This window comes from Elgaria multicarinata, chromosome 9 (genome assembly GCF_023053635.1).
Source record: "Elgaria multicarinata webbii isolate HBS135686 ecotype San Diego chromosome 9, rElgMul1.1.pri, whole genome shotgun sequence".
NCBI classification, from domain to species: Eukaryota; Metazoa; Chordata; class Lepidosauria; order Squamata; family Anguidae; genus Elgaria; species Elgaria multicarinata.
In genome coordinates, this window is record NC_086179.1 from 43,085,026 (window position 1) to 43,103,726 (window position 18,701).

The window sequence follows — 18,701 nt, forward strand, 5'->3', positions numbered from 1 at the left end:
CAAATATACAGCAAGCAAACCATGGTTTAGAGTTGTTGTTTTTGTTTTTCTGTCCTTAGCATTCAGATTCACAAGGTCACTGCTTTCTTCATGCCACAGCAGTTTTTGGAGGTGGTGGTATTGCTGTAATGAAGCCTAGTCAATTCAGGGCATCATGCCAAATCATAGTTAATACAAACCCACTTCAAACCACACTTTCTGATTCTAGTTTGCCAGTCAATTACAAACAATGGTTTGTCAATATTTAGACATAGTTAAGTCATCAGACATAGTTAAGTGTCCTTTGCCATAGTTTGGTGTCATGTCTGAATTGAGCCTATGCCCTAAGAGGCAAGTAAAAAAATCATTTTTACTTTTGACTAATTAAAAATTCCCATGATACATAAACCTGGTGAGAACTGTGGTTTATTTAACCTGAGTGCAACAGTACCCTGCTTGATATCCTGGCTTGTTAATAAAATAGCGTTAGAATAAACCACAGTTCCCTGAGTTTCTGCATAACTGCAAGCTACAGTAGAATCAGATGTGGAAGCTTTCAGTCCTCTCCTCTGATGAGCAGAGAATGGGGGAGGAATGCTTGTGGCCTCAGCTTGTTCATGATCACTTCTACTATCATCTGAATCAGCCCTATGGGTTGGGTAGCGATACATTTAGCTTAGATTTCTTTATGTAATAACCTCATACATATTTCTTCTATATCGAATGATAAAATTGGAACTGTGCGAGAAGATGAATGTACACTTGCCACAATAATATTCCAAAAATACAGCCACCTAAAGCAATGAATAATGCAAAAGAGGGGTTCCAATTTGTCATATAAGACTTTCTAACTTGCAAAGGGATCCTGGGAATTTTTTAATGGCAAGGTCAAACATGAGTTGAAATCATGATAGAACCACTGAAAAACATATTGAAATGTAAATACAAATGGCTACATTGTAAATAAGATAACTGTATTGTTAAATATTGGTAATATCAGCTAATGCTTTTATTATGTAAGTGACAAGAAATGACAGAATAGCTGGTGGATAACTACTTTAAATTCTTAATATAAGTATTGATCAGCAGAGCTTTGTCCTTTATGTGCTAATTAACTACATTCGAGGAATTATTTTCCATGGTGGAACATTCAAAAATATGATCTCACCTGCAATATGTAGCAGTACAATCCGTGATATTTCCATCTTAATCTGATTTTGCAGAATGTATAATTGCCTCTTAAACATGTGGACTGGACAATGGGGTTCTATTACCCACGGTTCTTAAATTCCCATCTATTACATCTCATTGATGAGATGTGATCTGAACACACATGGATAGGCACCTTAAAGCTAAACAGGTTTAGGGCTGATGATCAGATAACCATTTAAAACAAACAACACACCAATAAATGAGTATTTGGAAGGCCTGTCAGATTAGCATTAAGGTATCCTGATAGGACAAGTATGTGCAGCCTGTATTCAAAAGGCAGGGTACAGTTGTCTCTTGCAGAATTTTGTCCACACTGCAGCCATGAGAAAAACAGATTTGCTATAAATTCAACTGTTTGTAAAACTTTATTTTACCAGAAATTTACCTTAAGAAGTTATATTACTTGCTCTTGTATTTCACTACTTTTGTGTCTCCACATGGTTTCTGCATCACGAAAGAAGCATAGTTTGTATTATAACTGCAGACTAAGCAGGGCACACACTAACATAATCTCCATTTCACCAAGAAAAATTTGGACGCTCTTATGTACTTATTATTATTATTATTATTATTATTTATTTATTTATTTATTTATATAGCACCATCTATGTACATGGTGCTGTACAGAGTAAAACAGTAAATACCAAGACCCTGCCGCATAGGCTTACATTCTATTAATGTACTTCCAATACCTCTGTTCTTGTAACAAGTATCCCTGTGTGAGCATCTCAACCTAAATATATTTCTGAAGCAATTCTCCATCTCCAGATGCTGTTCTAATTTACTCTATTCTGTCCTGTTTTAAAAGCAAAGAGGGAGTTATTTTGGTTAAAGCTATACTAGAAAAACCTAATTGCCCTATGTTATCCAGAGCTCAGTTCTGCATGTGACTCCTCAGGCTATGTGCTACATGGTAACTGAGTGTTAATGTACGTGGATTTAACTGGAAGTGCGTTAAAATCAAACAATATTTCTCTTAGATATTTAACTTCTAGAAATCATGGGGTCGGTGATTAAGTCAAGAAATATACCACTAGCAACTCATCCTAAACCTGTTTTTCAAAAGACATTCTAAAAATGTCCTCCCTAGGTAAAAACAGGGGCAGTGATTCACTAAGAGATTTACCCAGTAAATAGAGATGTATATGCTGAGCTTACCTACCATTATGCAAATTGTCCTCATTTGCCTAATAAATCATTCTGCAGCACATCATAGCCCTTATTCTTCTACTTGTCAAGTCTTGTCAGAGTCCTAGCTCTTCAGAATGAGCTGTCTTTGTTTTGTCTGTTTGTACACAGCCTGACTTGAAAGACCCTAGAGACTTCCCTGGAGTCAATTCAGTGCAACCATAAGGCAAATAATAAGCAAACAAATAATTGTATGAATTGTGGCTGTCCAGAGACATCCATCAGTGGACAGTTTAAGATGCCAACAAATTCCAGTTGTGTTTTCTTGCTATTGTTTAGACTTTATTGCACAGTAAATTGCAGCTCAGAACAAGTCTCTCATTGCCCTAATTATACTGCAAGCTTTCAAATCCAGAGTGAGTTAATTACATTCCACGGGAGGCTCTGCCAATTAACCTGAGCCACTGAAGTGCCCTGGCTGCTGCAGAATTGCCTCCTCTCCATACACTGGGAAATAGAAGTTGCTTTACCTGTAACCCAACTTAAGATAAATGGTTTCACCAGTCCAACTGCTTTTGCATGTGTGCCAAAATAATGCATCTAATTTTCTCTAGCAGCACCTGCACCCTTTTTGAAAACAGAGTTTCTGGAGGAAGTCAAGTGAGCAGCAGATTGGATTGTACAGCCCCATTTTTCACTTTCCAGCTCCCATGACCACTGGGATTTAAGTAGGACAAACTACCATTTTTGGAAGGGCAAAGATGGTGGGGGTTTAGAAGAAGCCCATTCTTAAGGGTGTACAAACACTTTCCCTTTTTCCTTCTTCATTCTAGGCAGGTGAATCAAATCACCATTTGATTCACCTGCATTTACAATATTGCTATTTAAATAAGGCTGCCTTGGACAATTATACTAGACTTCAAGCAAAGAACTACGCCCAGTTGTCAAGCTTCTTTAGTTTTAGAAAAATCTTCTTAGCATTCTGCTGCACCTAGCAAAATGAGAGAACAACCTGAGCAGGAAATTTAACCCCTACTCCTCCTTGAGCTGTGAACCTCCCTGTTCAGGGCCAGTATTCTTCTTCTTCTGCTGCTGCTGTGCTCTCTCTCGTGCTCTCTCACAAACACACACACACACACACACCTACCTTAGTGTTCTGTTTTTAAGCTCCAAGAAGCATGTGCCTGGCCATTGTTTAAAGCAAAGTGCTGGACTAATTTAACCTTTTTATTTGATCCAGTTGAGTTTCTCTTTGAATACTCACTATGGTCCAGCTCTTAAAAATATGTTTCCTGTTAGGTCCCCATAACTAGATGGCTGACACTATCCAAGCTGACCATTTTATAAGGTTGGTACATGCAGACCCCAATCTAGGAAGGATTAATTGTGTATATAACCCCAGATACTGGGATTTTTATCCCATGCAGTATCCCTTTGGTATGTGCATCATTCATTTAAGAAGGCTATCAGTATGTGGCAATCCATTTCTCTGTCCTGCTAGATGAGCAGGAGTGTGTTAGCTATGGGAAAGCTGAACTCAAGGTGCAACTTAGCCAAGAACTCATTGGGCTAATATGAAAAATTTGCTGCTTCATAACCTTATCCCTTCTCCTTGTAACGTACGGGAATGGATGAGAGCTAACGTTAATCATCCAGCCTTTTGGTTCCTAGCTCCTTTAAATAAGCAACATGCACAGCATATTTTATGGATTTATTTACCCATAAAAATCAAGAACAACCTTCCTGTGTCCAGCAGCTACCACAGTTTTGTAGTTCTAAGGGCATAAGGTCTCTCTTAATGGAGACCGGGGGGGGGGGGGGAATCTACACTACTGCTTTAAAGTGTTTTGAAAACTGTCTATGGAGTGTGTCCTGGGCCCCAACAGCTGTCAGAACTGTTATAAAGCACTTTAAAGCAGTTGTGTAGATCCTGCCCAGGGCTATCTCTTCTGCTGTTCCCAAGAGTTCCTTGCAGCTCCTACTCACCATTCAAATTTCCTCTTCCTTGACTTCACCTGACCTCCTAATAGGCTTCACTTGTACGAATCTAATTAGCTCTGCTTGAGACATCACATGCTTCTCTACTACAAATCTTCATTTACTTTGGGCCAAACTAGAGGTGATAGCAGCAGCTACATTTTTTTTTTCATGTGACTGCCAACATGACTCTTAAGTCATGGATAAAGTGGAGTATAGAGCAGTAATTTTAATATCAAAGGGCCTAGGGGATGAGTGGGTTTATCCTTTATTCTGTAGCTCCAATACAGGATGTGAGGCAGGTGGGAAGAAAAGCGTCTGGTCCAATGGACCTTGAGGATATTCCCCTTTTGATAGTACGAGTAAACCCGCACCCCACTTTTGTATGCGAATAGGGGCAGGCGTGTCAATAAACAGAACTGCCGCCATTATTATTATTTATTACATTATGTCTATTTTGGCCTCTGAGGCAACCAAACACAATTGCAATGCTGCAACAACCTAGACACACATTTCACGTACATTCCACCTCTTTAGAGTAAGTATTCTCCCCATTGAAAGGGGAGGTAAGGCTTGTACATTTCTTTGTAAACAGAAAAGCACACTGTTAGCTGCATCTTTATAAACACGCTCCTAAAAGAGGAGAAAAAGAAAATTCTGGATTTGGGCTCTTGAAAGAGGTTCAGAAAGTTTGCTCGGGGCTTTGAAAGCCTTTCTACTGGGATGGGCCGAGGGGGTCCACTTCCTGTGAGTAGGAATAATTTGTTCTTGTAAAGAAAATTAAGTTTAGATTTCTATGCTTTGCCTATTCTGCTAGCTACTAAATATACTTGTAGAACATGAACTATTTGCCCTCAAAGCACCCTTGGCCGGGGAGTTTTACCTGTAAGGATGGGAAAGTGCATACAATCCCCAGTGAACCTTTCTTTGTAGTGAAATACTTGGTGAGTTGGTTCAGATTCAGTTGCTACTGCCACTTCTTGTTTGATTCTCAGGAAGAACACTTTTCTTTATGCTAATAGATTTGTTATCCTGGCCTTTCTTTGAACCACACATTAATCAAATAAAGGTCTCTTGATGTGACGGGTCTGCATCCCCTTTTCACTTCCAGTTCCTACTAACAGTTGTTGGATGTGTTTGGCTCTCACTATGGGATATGTCATGGATGCTTCGATGTGATCCTAGCTGGATGTCTCTAATCAAGTGTGCTAAATTACAAAACACTAAAAATAAAGAGTTTCTGTGAGGCAAAAGAGAACCCTAGGACTGCTGCATAGGAGGTCATCTTCTAAGTAAAAAAGAATTTCTCTAACTCTGTAAAGATATATGGAAGCTGGGTTTCTTGTGTTTTCAAGAACTCAAGATCTTGCATCAGCTGGGGTTCATCCATGGGTTTGAATGGACAGAGTTTATCTTCTTCCAAGTTCTCTGAATCTAATATACCTTCCATACTCTGTGTGTGTGTGAGGATATTAAATCCAGGATTACCTACAAGAAGCTGAAACTGCTATCAAAGAACTTTTTCATAATGACTTATATGGTTGGTATGAATCTTATTTGCCTAGGTGCATTGTATATTGTCAACTTTGGAATTGGTGACAACTCTTCCCCTTCAACGTCTTTTCCTTAACCCTCCCATTCTTTGCTTAAGAACAACTCAATGTCACTTTGGGCTTTTTTATTTGGATGTGTTTTCACTTGGGTGTGGCAGCACATGGCTAGTCCCTTTAGGGCAGGACAGGGAGGTGGGGAAACAAATTCAGGCATAGACTTGAATGGGTTAAATAACTGGCGATAATTTCATTAGTTCAGTTTGGTATAGAGTTGGCGGGGGCATATGGCATGGATCCAGTAATTGGACTAACTGCACACATAACAGCCAGTGTGGTGTAGGGATTAGAGTATTGGACTGGGACTCGGGAGATCTGGGTTCCAGTCCCTACTTGGCCATGGAAGCTCACTGGATGACTTTGGGCGAGTCACAGACTCTCAGCCCAACCTACCTCATAGGGTTGTTGTTGTGAGGATAAAATGAAGGGGAAGAGGACTATGTATGTCCTTTTGGGTTCCTTGGAGGAAAAATGGTGGGATACAAATGTAATAAATAATAAAATAAGCACAACCCAATGTCACATTGGTTTTTTGGTTTTTTTAATTTGGATGTTTTCCTGCTATAACTGGCAACTGGTGTTCCAATGGGAGAACCTTGTGGTACACAGCACTTTTGAGTGCAAGCATACACTTTTGGGAGGAGTGGGGGAAAGTGGGGAAAAGCAAAATAAGAACATTAAAACTACTTTCTTTTCTTTTCTACAGAAGTTAGCAATAGAACTCTGACCTGATTGTAAGCAGCAGAGAGTTATAAGGCCACCAAATATCCTTGATAGCCCAAATCCTTTAGTCTTCTTTTTAAAATTCTTTAAACCAAGAAATGCAAACAAGGAAATACAAGGTAGCAAAGCATGACAATACAAACTGGAATATTTACAAGTAGTTATGCCACAGTGGCATTGCTACAGGCACACAATTTAAAAAGCTGCACATCTTACAAACTTAAATGCATGGACATGCACTGACATACCATGCTTGATAATCGAGGACAGTATTGGTGCCTTCCTTCCTCCCCTCCCCCCACCATTCAATAGCATCGTAATTCTGTAGTTATAACATCTCTGCTCGCTCCAGGTGCTTCCCTGACACAATCTGCTTATGCTTCCTGTTATTGGTAGGCCCAGTTTTTCCTGTGTCAGCCAAGTGAACTCAGAGGCCAAATTCCAGGTGATGATGCTAACATGTTTATACCCAAGACACTTTCTCCCATTTTGATAGGGAGTTATATGGGGAAACTGGATATCTTGGGTTTTCAAGAACTCAAGATCTTGAAACTATGTGACACAAGCTGGGGTACAACTTGTACACAGTGCACTGGCAGACATTTACAATGACTGCCTGACACCTTCACTGCTTGTTTCGCCCTGCTTATTGAAGCTCTTCTTTCCTTGGAGAAGGGGTGGGGTGCGGTCTTGTGCACAATAGTAATGTGAATAGTTTGTTGGATTACCTGGGCAGCCAGACCCACCTGAGAGAGTGTGGTCATCATTATTCCAACCTACCTGGAACAAGGTGTTTGGTCCTTGCAGCCTGGCAGGACTCAAAGGAGCAACAGGACTGAGGCTGCTCCAGAAGTGAATGCTAGAAAGCAGTGGGCTCGGGGTCAACAGCAATCCATTTGGGGTCTGCAAGACAAAAGGCACCCAATGTGAACCCTTCAGCATTTTCAGAACACCAGCATATAATTGATATACAATGAATAACTAGCTACTTCTCTTCCTCTTCCCCTCCCTATGTTTTAATGTGTAAGTTAGGAAGTTTATTAACACTTCAAACAAATGTTGCTGAGGATGTTGTCCCATGCAGGATATGACATCACTCCAAATTAGGAATTAATTTCACTGACAGTGTAATTTCAGTTTTTATGTTTGTTCGGGTCTCCATTTCCGAAGTCACATGCTGTGTGGGCCCAGCTGAAGTCAAAGAGGAACTTTGTTTTTTAACACAGGGAAGGCAAAGATGTATGGACAGTGAAGTTGCTCTTTTCAATGCTGCATATATTCAGATTAAGCTTCAGCTCAAGGGGTTACACCGATCCCCAAAGGTGAACTTAGAATGTCTGGACAACTCCATGCTGACTATCACTTGAACAGCACTATGGATTTAAAGATTTTGTTAAATTCATTCTGTTTTTTGCGGATTGTCAGGCATCTTTCTTGATTAATCCATGATGGCTAGGTTTGCACGTAACCCCCGATCGGAGTCATGTTCAAAATGGCAGCCATACATGGTCCGCATGTGCCAGGGCTAATTGTGGGTTAATTAACCTATAATAAGCCTCTGTGTCATGTGAACTGGCTTGTTTTGTACAATAAAAGATATACTTGCATCTAGAATGACAACTAAGGCCACTATAGAATGTGGCTCTTATAAAGAGCTTCCGTATCCTCTAAGCATCAAATTTTAAATCTGTTATAAACTAAGTCCTATTGAATTCAATAGCACTTATTCCCAAGAGTGCATAAAGTTGCAGCCTTACAGCAAAAACAAGACTTTAGTCCTTTAAATGCAATACATTTCTCTCTCTGGAAGTCTTACATTGCAATCCTATGTATCTTTCATTCTGCTCAGTGGAACGTACCCAGGTATGTGTGCATAGACTTGCAGCCTGACAGCACAATCTTACACAACAGAGTGCTGGACTAGATGGACCCTTGGTCTGACCCAGCATGGCTCTTCTTATGTTCGTAACATGTCTAGTCAACAATAAGTCCTTTGGAGTCAATTAGGATTACTCTCAAGTAAATATGTATAGAATTGCAGACTTACAGTGTCCAACAAGGCTTGTGTGGATTTTCCGTGCTCACTGTTTGCTATTTTCAATAGCGTGACTCATGAATAAATCTGAGATTTCTCTTGCAAGCAGCTCACAGCTCAGAAAGCAACTGTCAGGTCATTTATTTTTAAAAGAACTGCAAACTCTCAAGCTTTTGTACCCAAAATAACTATGTTCCCTTTTTTAGCATCACAGAATGTGTTGATCACTGTTCAGTGTTCTACCACATGTCTTTTGGCATTACCAGAACTAAGATCTCCCTAGTCAGCAAAATATCTGAATCCCATTGTTTTCTATGGAATCTGAGCACAGAGCATTCTTTAAGCCAGGGATAGGCAAGTCGTGGCCCTCCAGATATTTTGGCCTACAACTCCCAGCAACTCAAGCCAGCACAGCTAATAATGAGGGATGCTGGGAATTGTAGGCTAAACCATCTGAAGGGCCATAAATTGCCCAACCCTGCTTTAAGCCAAGTAGAAGTGGTTTTAGTGTGCACCGGACTAGATTATTGTCTGATTATTATGCGTTTTAACACTGGAGAGGTTATGCCGTCAGATTCTTTGGGGCTTTTATGTTCCCCACGGAGAGTCATTTGTACATCTTAAAGGTATTAATATATCATATTAAGCCTTCTCTACATAAGGTTTACGCCAGAGCTCTTTCCCTACAAAGACTTATTTATTTAAGTAATCATAGAGCTGATAAAAGTCCAACTGTGTTGCACTTCTTAAATTATATCGCAACCTAACTGCTTGGAGAAAGTGGGCACTTACATTTCCTTATATTTTATGCAACATTTCTGCATATGGTCTTCTATGACCTGACTCTCTTTCCTTCTTTCAGGACTGAGATTTGGTACTCAAGTTAATTTTGACATGGTATAGAAACCTGGAAAGAATTTTATATGCATTTTGGGTGAGGAATGTCTGCACATACCCTTATGTTGTGTGCTGACTGATATTTATTCAACTTGATAAGTATCTAACTGCAAACTAGAGCTATTGCTGAGGACATCATAGATACTTCCTTTCCTCATGCAAGGATACCTTCAACCACTATATCTGCCACATGAAATTGGCATAGGGACTTCAGCATATCAGGAATCAACATGAAATTGTTCTTGATGATGATGATAATGATTGTGTGCTGCTGAAGACGTTAAAAGTACAACACGCTGCTACTGCACCTGGTGCTGGCAACAGTAACTAGATGCAACCCAGCGCTGCTATCCCTAATAGATACTTATTCATTTTTACTTACTTTGGAGGGGGAGATAATCCATGTTATTATCCATAATCTGCCCCCATGAAAGCATCTAAATAGCAACAACTGGAGGACCTGTTACCTGAACTAGTCAATTGACAAGCACGGTGTGGTCCGTTAGTCTTGAGACAGGGAAAGGTCATCAAAGGTAAGCCATACAATTTCTACACCTGCTTCTAATCTACCTCTTTCCCTGAAGATACATGCCATTTCTGTGCATCCTTGCAATTTCTACTCCCCTGGCTGAAAATTAACAATTAATGTATACCCTGAGTTACAGAGGGAGAAAAAACATATCTCCACCTTCACCAAAGCAGTATTGCTCTCATGATATGTTGGAAAGTGTTTGTTATAAATGCATGTTTTTAATAGATTGCAATTCAGGATCAAGGGAGCAGAGCTAAGAGGAAAGAATGTGTGAAGGTTTGTGTCCACTAAATATATGCTAAAAATAAGATACAATATGATTTCAGATCACAACATTGGTAGTCAGGCTGTTGTCTGGACTTTGGCACAGTGGAAATAATTTTCTTGCATTCATTTTTATGTGGAATAAGTGATAGAGTTTCACCACCACCAGCATTGTTTCTAGATGTGAAACTATCTCCCAAATCATGCCACCACCTCATGAGAACAATGTTGTCACCTCATGAAAATCTTTTCCATATATCTGGATAATTTTACTAAGGCCTCTTTCAACTTGTAGGTTGTAACTAGGCATTTTCTGTGCATTTTTTAAACATTTATCTTCAGTGAACCCTGTAACCTTTAAAAAAGGCTTGAGTATATGCAAAATTATGTTTCTATGGCTGGAGTCCAACGCACTAGTTGGAAGACAGTCGTACTAAATTCCACTGAGTAAATAATATGCATCAGAATGGGCTGTACATATCTTCATACTAATAAAAATGCTACTCTAAAATACATATTCATGTTATTATCTTCCACTATCAGGTTCATTTCTGGTGCTTGAGTGAACAATGTGAAGGACTTGCAAGAGGGCAGTGTGGAAGGAGGAAGGTTGCCACTGGCTTCCACAAACCTCTTCCTAGAAACAAAGAGAATATCAATGCTCTCCACCTTTCTACCTAGAGTACCAGTCTACTTTTCAATCTAATCTAGTCTAGAGCCTTCTGTCATTACCAAACTTATAGTACTACTAGTAAGTAGTAAGATGCCTGCAGCTCAGTGCTGGAGGTTCATGTGTTAAAGCTCATCTGATGCTTAATGCAAAAGGGAGAGACAGTTGCACACACACTCATTCCACCCTGAAGGAGTCAGGGCTTTTTTTAATGCACACAACCATGTTATGATTAAAGAAAACAGCTTGACCTAAACATGTCATTTCATATTTCATTTGAGAAAGGCCATGGTGCCAGCAAAATACAAAATGTAATTAATCTGCTAACAGTCTGTCTCACACTCTTTTTGAGGTTGCCAACTGATCATAGGGGAAAACACGCACACACACACATGTGGCAGGCCAGCTTGGCTTGTTCTTATGCTTTTCACAAAAAGCTTTTAGATAAGAATTAGCAGGTGAAGTTTTCCATAGCATAGAGATAAATATTATTACCTGCTAATGGCTGTAGATCAAAGGCCAAACTACAGGGGTCAATTTAAAAGCTGGCAATGCTAACTGGGTTGTGTTTGAACTCACCACTTCAAAGCAATGCAACTACACCTCACTGTTAATTTCCATATTGTCTAGCATTCCAATTCTAAACCCACTGATTGAAATAGTTCTTTGTTCTGAATAATGCTTTGGCACCCTGGCCCTAAATGGCTACTAAATGATCCTTTGGACTCCATGAAAGCAAGAGCGATAAGCATTAAAACAAATGCTGTTGATTTGCTCAAGAGTAAACTTCAGATCAAGCCAGTGGATTTCTTTAGCAATGAACTCTTAATTTCAGATGACCTGATTGCAACCAAAACAACTCAAGTCCATTTGATATAATGACCATGCAGTAGGTCTCTGCAGAGAGAACCATGCAGCAAAGCTTTTATGAAGATGCAAAGGCTTTGAAATTGAAATAGGCTTAAAAGTCCTTCCTTAAAAACCCAATAATGGGATCTGTTTTACAAGCTAATGAAAAAACCCAATAATGGGATCTGTTTTACAAGCTAATTTGCATAAAAGCAAATTGCATTTGGTATTGGAAAAATCAGCCAAGCACCCCTCTGCGTATATTGCCAGGATTTGAACCAAGAACTTGTAATTGTCTGTTAATCTTTCTGATCACATTCTGAATATGATGGAACCACCTTTAATAGTGTGATATGAACGGCTGCCCAAGGAGTATTTCTTACACACACACCATGGCAACTACCATAAGTTTATTCCAGCTTTCCCCCAACCTGGTGCCTTCCAGCTGTGTCAGACTGCAGTTCCCATCAGTGGCCACACTTGTTAGGGATGATAGGAGTTGTCCGACATATTGGGGAAGGATGGCTTATTTGATGTTAGGCCTAGGGATACTGGGAGAGTATTGCACATAAAAAGAGGGCACCACATTCCTAAGATTTTTCAGTGATGGTGCCTCTCTTTGGAACAACCTCCCCAACCAGATTCATGAGTCTCCTACAGTCCTGCCGTTTAGGTTAAGATTTTATTATTCTCCAAGGCTTTCAATTTACTCCATTCTGCTACCTTTAAAGATGATATGGACTGCTGCACTACTGATTTTTCCTGCTGCTTATACTTGTTTTATCTGTGATGACTGTGTTTTTAATTTTTATTGTTAACTAATTTGGTTGTTTGTATGACTGTACAACACTTGGAAGACTTTTAAAAGAAAAGTGACTCAATAAATATTTAAATGATAAATTACAGACTGACTGACTGATTGGTTTCCTTTTTCTTTTGAGGCACTTTTTACTAAGGCCAGAGCATGTCATATAGTAGTGAACAGTGCACAAATAATCCCTGGAGTGTTTCACAGCCCCAGTGCAACCCACGAAGAACAACAGCCCACTCGGAAAAGAACGTGGGGGCTTGCAGTAAGTCATCCAAAGTGTCCAGGACTTACCTGAGCTGTGAAGAAAGCTGGAGTCAGAGATCCTGATGGGAGTGCGGGGCTGTTAAGGGCAATAGAGCCGAGGTCAGTGCTTGAAAGAACCATTGGAGGTGGCGAGATCTCTAAGCCTTTGGGTTTCTTAGCCTTTGGGGGAAGAGAAGAAGATTTTGTCTTGGATCCTGAAGAGAGGTTCAGTGGCTCAAGAGAATCAGAATCCTGGCAACTGGACTCCAAAAAGATGCTTCGGTGTTCTGAGGGGAGGGGCGAATTAGGAGACAGAGATGGCGACCGGGTGGAAGATGGCGATGCTGAGGAGATGCTGGCTGCACTGGGTAACATTAATGACGATATTTTTGCAGAGACAGAGGATGCTAAGAAAGCAGAAGCAGCGGCTGCTTCAGATGTTGATGGCAATGACACAATGGGCCTCATGACTTGCTTGTCTGTTTTGTTGGTCACAAACCTTATAACAGTCCGGACTTCTTCCAAAGGTGTGGTCTCCTCCAGTTTCTCCTCCAGCTTCTCTGTTTTGATCTGCTTGAGAGTATCTGGCTGGTTTTGCAGGGAGTTGATGGTGAATGATGAATACAACCCCGAATGAATATATTCATTACGGCTTGTGCTTTTCAGGACCGACAGGCTGTGCTTGTGTTGTTCTCTGCTCTCAAGAGGTATCTTGCAGTCGCTGTCCTGCAGCAAAAGGCTCTCCCGGCTTATTTCCACAGCATGGGGATCCATCTTTAAAATCTCAGGGAACGACACAAACTTGTATACAAACTTCTGCCCAATCACCTTCTTGATGATGTTCTGCATAAAACACCAAACCAGGTACGGGGGGGAGGGGGGAAATTAGTGTCTTGACAAAGAAGCTTAGTGCAGAGCATGTGGTCTACCATGCAGAAGGTTCCAGGTTCGATCCCTGGCATCTCCCACTTGATTCCTTTAACTGGAAAGACCTTAGCCTAAGTTCCTGCCATTCAGAGTAGCAATATTTATTAATTTATTTATTTGTATGGCTGAATAGTTTGACATAGGCAGCTTCCTATGATTCTGTACTATGTGCTGTATGATTGACTGGCAAAGCCACCTTACAGCTTTCCATTGTCTTCTTCTCTACTCCACTTCCTACTCTTTTTCCTGTACTTCCTCCTGGCACATATGAACCACCCAGACTGCATTGTAAGCGACAAACAGAATTGTATTTGACTTTCTCCAAAGTATTGTGTTTTTTCTATGTGTTTATCCCACTGTGTTCCATTCATATAGTGGTTGTGACATAACTGCTGTGGATAGACACCATTTTATGGCCCTTTGATTTAAAAAAAAAACCCTTTTAATTATTGCTAAAATGCATTTACTGCTATATTTAAATGAAATGAATAACACCATAATACCATAAGGCTATAATGTTAATTTGGTGCTACATCACTATAGCATTACAAGAATTTTTAAAAATTATTATTATTATTCAGGCCATTACAATTTTTGCAGCGTGGTTAATGGCAGTGACTGGAAAAGTTTTTTTTCCTAATCCTTGTTTTAAAATATCACTATATCATTATGGCGTTATAGTGTTATATCTTTTTGCCTTAAAATTATAGCTGTAAAAGCAATTTAACACTAATTAAAATATTGATTTAAAAAATAATAATCAACAGGGTCATAAATTGGCACCCACCACAAAGTGTATAATGAATATGGACTGAGTTGCATTAGTTCGCTTTCCCAGTACTGACTGATCACATCAAAAACCCACCCTTTTATAAAGATGGAAGGTGGCTCCAAAGGCATCTACACGTGCAGAGATAGCACAACTCTTCCACTCTTGTGATAAAAGTCAGTCTTCTATGGTCTGAGAAAAGCCAGAAGAACCAAAGGGAAAATACAGGATGACCATGATGAGATAACAGGGGGTTTGGATGCCTCACAAAAAGTGAGTGAATGAAGCATGGCAATTCCACTCTAAATGGCTAGTGTGGAAGCTCCCCCAAACCTCTCCCTACCAGGGCACGGCCAACGCTTGAACAAAACAATAAATCATGGGGGCGCAGTTTCATAAAATTTATGGTGTGGTTTTTATTGTCATAACTAAACATTGTATTGCATTTGACTAGATTACTAAATCACACAGCAACACTCTTAGGATCTTATGTTGAATAAGTACTATCAAATGTTTCAAAACGCAAATCTTCAGCTATTTGGTGCGGAAATGAAATCTGGGAGTCCGCGCGAATCAAATTGCGCCTCCAACTCTGTGGCAAGCCCAGCCCAGCCGCGGACTCCTCTTGCTTCTTAATTGTCACAGATTCCTTCTTCGTCTGGATCAAGTGAAAGGAGCTGGCGAATATTTGAAAATAAGCACACAAACTCACCAAATCAGCTAATACAAGAGAGTTGAGAAAATTGTTTCAAATTGTGCAAACCATCCATATTTGGAGTGGGGAGGGCACTCAGAGGAGCACACCTGGTGTGCGTTTGACTGTGTGTCTATATATTAATGTTAAAATATGCATATATAAAACATTATACAGAGTATGGTGTGCCCATGGTTATTTTTGTTTACTGACATATTACTAGATTAAAAAAAAATACCTTGTCATAGTAGTATCTCAGAGCTCTGCTCAGTTTGTCATAATTCATGTTAGTTTTGTTTTTTCTGAGTCCCCACAGCTTAGCCACTTCTTCTGCCTTAAGTAGCTTAAATTCACCATCATTGGATGTCCAGCAAATCAGGTGTTCATGTTTCTGATCAAGAAGCAACTGCAACAGGAACTGCCACAATGTGATTGCACTCTCCATGCCTAGAGTGGACAAAGATATATAATGTGAACATGTCCTAGACTCAAGTTTCAACCACAACACTGTAGAATGGATATCTCCCTCCCTTCCACTCTCTCTCTCTCTCTCTCTCTCTCTCTCTCTCTCTCTCTCTCACACTCACTCACACACACACACACACTACTTCTTAAAAAACCCCATTACAAAATACTGAAGAATATGCATTTAACACACACAAATACAGTCTAGAATAAAATTATCCGGTAAAGGTTGCATTTTTTTCTTAATCCTGACAACTTAATACTATAAGATTCTACACTTTTTTTGGGGGGGGGAGTTATTAACATATAGAATCAATGAGTTGGAAGGAGCTAAATACTAAGAAATTGACAATTTCCCTAAATATTAAGCAGTAAAGACTCCATTGATTTCAATACAATTTGTCAATGGTCTCAGGATGACAAAGGCAGGCCGCTAATTTCACCTTGTCTCTCTCAGTGGGATGCATATCCTTTTCGCTAACAGCTTTTGCTTGCATCACACTCCGTACATGCTTACATTTTCAATTAGAGGAACTTGTACAAACATTCCTTACTTCAAGGAATGGAAAACTGAGCAGCTGCAGACAGTGGAAGTAACCCTGTACTATTCAAGGGATCTTCATTTGCCTAGCTGTGCACTGGATCTCTAATCTCTGACAGTGTTGAAGGGCCACTATGGCAGTGACTGGAAGTCAACATCAAGTGAATAAGACTTCAATATGTAGAACAGCTTTCCTGGGGAGATGCACTTGGGCCCTTCACCTCCCGGCTTTAAGTGGGAGAAGACATTGTGATTCCAAAGACCATTTTCCTAATTTGGCTTCTTTGAATTGCTGCCACTTCCCTGTATCTTATGACCTCGTATGTTTTGTTTTGTTTTGTAATAGTTTTATTGTGACACCTTGAGTACACTTCAATATAGAAAGGAGGGAAACAAATCATTTAGATAAATAAATTTGTCTCTATGTAAATGTTAAAGGTAAAACAATTAACATCTATTGTTTAAATAAGCTGTTTATGTACGAGAGAATAATACCGTATTTCTTCGATTGTAAGACGCACACTAATTTCAGTACCACCAACAGAAAAAAAAACTAAGACATACCTGCGATTCTAAGACGCACCCCATTTTTAGAGATGTTTATATGGGAAAAAAGTGTGTCTTAGAATCAAAGAAATAGGGTAATCCCCACTCTTTAAAATAAACTGCCCTTCTATCAGTAAAGCACCGAAAGCAATGCACTGTGTAACAAAATCAAAATAATATTCCAAGGGAAACATATTAAATAATGGTCTGCTTTCTAGTCCATCAAACGAGCAAAGCTCAAGTACTTCTAAATACAAGGTGCAAGTAATTTTCAAAGTATCTGTAAACTGTGCCCATTCAAAGTATCTGCCACTAGATGGCACACAGCTTCTGAATCTGTGAATGAGCAATTCCCTTGAAACCCCTTGGTATTAAAGAATTTCATATTATTTCCACAAAATCCTAGATGTAACTATGCATAAGTCACTCCATGAGATTCTATTTGCAATCCTGTCGGGCTTTAGTGTAACCTTAAAAACAGAATTTTAAAACTGTTTTGGGTTTCTTTTAATCAGAAAAACATGCTCAATGTCACTACATGTTTAAATGCTTGTGAAAAATTATATACCTGGATACAGTTTTATTAACCTCAGGAGATTTCAGACATCACATTTGCACACACAGCAATTACTCTGTGAAACGTATAGCATGCAGAGGAATACCAATATTCTCATTATTATTAACCACAAAAAAACTTGCTCTGTGAAATGGGTTGCTACAAATCATATTTTACCAATACAAGAAAGAGGCCACCCTGTAAGAAACTCAACTTGGAAATGTCCTGAGCTTCACTTGTTTCTTCCACTATAGTAGCCATTGATAACATGTTTGCAAAATCACACTTTACAACACTTCTACCTATATGCAGCTAATACAGGTCACTATTGCCTCATTATAGTAGAACAGTAATATCTCTGGAATACTACAGGGTGTTTCACTACTGCCTTATGCACAGGACAAATGTCACATTTCATAATTATCTCCAGGGCTGGTGCTACCTATAGGCAAACTAGGCGGCAGCCTAGGGCGCCAACCTAAGAGGGGCGGAGCAGCAGTGCAGCACTCAGCCAAAGTCCGAAGAGTGCGCGCGCGTTGGCTGCACGAAGGGCAGCCGGCTTCCTTTTCGCTGCCATCAGTGCCTGGCTCCTGCAAGCTGCAGGGCCCAATCCATTCCTCCAGGGGGCGGCAGCAGAGCTGGGCTGCTGTCAGGCAGCATGGGGCTGTGAGCCGGCCGGGCAGCGTCCAGGCCCAACCTGATCCCACTCTTCCGTTTCAACTTCCTGCACCCGGCGCCGGCGGCTAGGAAGCGCCTTCCCCTCCCCAGCACCTGCCGTTCCCGCCTTCCTCCCCATTGCCCAAAGCAGGCTTTGGCAAGGGCGGGAACCGGGTGAAGGGCGCTGCCACGGACAGGAATCCGCCCCAACGGCCCACGCACCTAAAGGAGGAACACCCGAGACCGGGAGCCACCCACTGGAGAACTGCCAGCTCCGTCGCTCATGGTAGACGGGCGGACACGTCTGAAGCAGGTTCATAAGGGAGGGAGGGAGGGAGGGAGGTGGGACTCGGGAGAGCTTGGGCCCTTGGTGGATTCTGAGGCCCAGGAAGGAATCACCCATGGTGATTTTTGTTTATTTATTTGTAATGCCTATATACTGCTTGATATAATTAAATCTCAAAGTGGTTCACATATTAAAAAACACATTTAAAATACAGTATTAAATACAGTTTGTGGTGTGGCTGTCCACTAGTGATGAACTCAGTTCTAGTTCTGGGCTCAGTGCTCTTCAACATTTTTATTAATAATTTGGACGAGGAGGTGCAGGGAACGC

At 40.3% G+C, this 18,701-nt stretch overlaps 1 protein-coding gene across 4 annotated transcripts in view; it reads right to left on the reverse strand.

Annotated features, from left to right (window-relative positions):
* The window catches only part of ELK3 (ETS transcription factor ELK3), a 409,974-nt gene that overhangs the window by 4,178 nt on the left and 387,095 nt on the right, over positions 1-18,701 (reverse strand). For all 4 annotated transcript variants that reach the window (XM_063133778.1, XM_063133779.1, XM_063133780.1 and 1 more), the window contains 3 exons: positions 15,559-15,767; positions 12,979-13,773; positions 7,410-7,532 (listed from right to left, as the gene is read on the reverse strand). In XM_063133778.1, the coding sequence (XP_062989848.1) occupies positions 7,410-7,532; positions 12,979-13,773; positions 15,559-15,767 (1,127 nt within the window). The remainder of the gene's footprint in view (positions 1-7,409; positions 7,533-12,978; positions 13,774-15,558; positions 15,768-18,701) is intronic.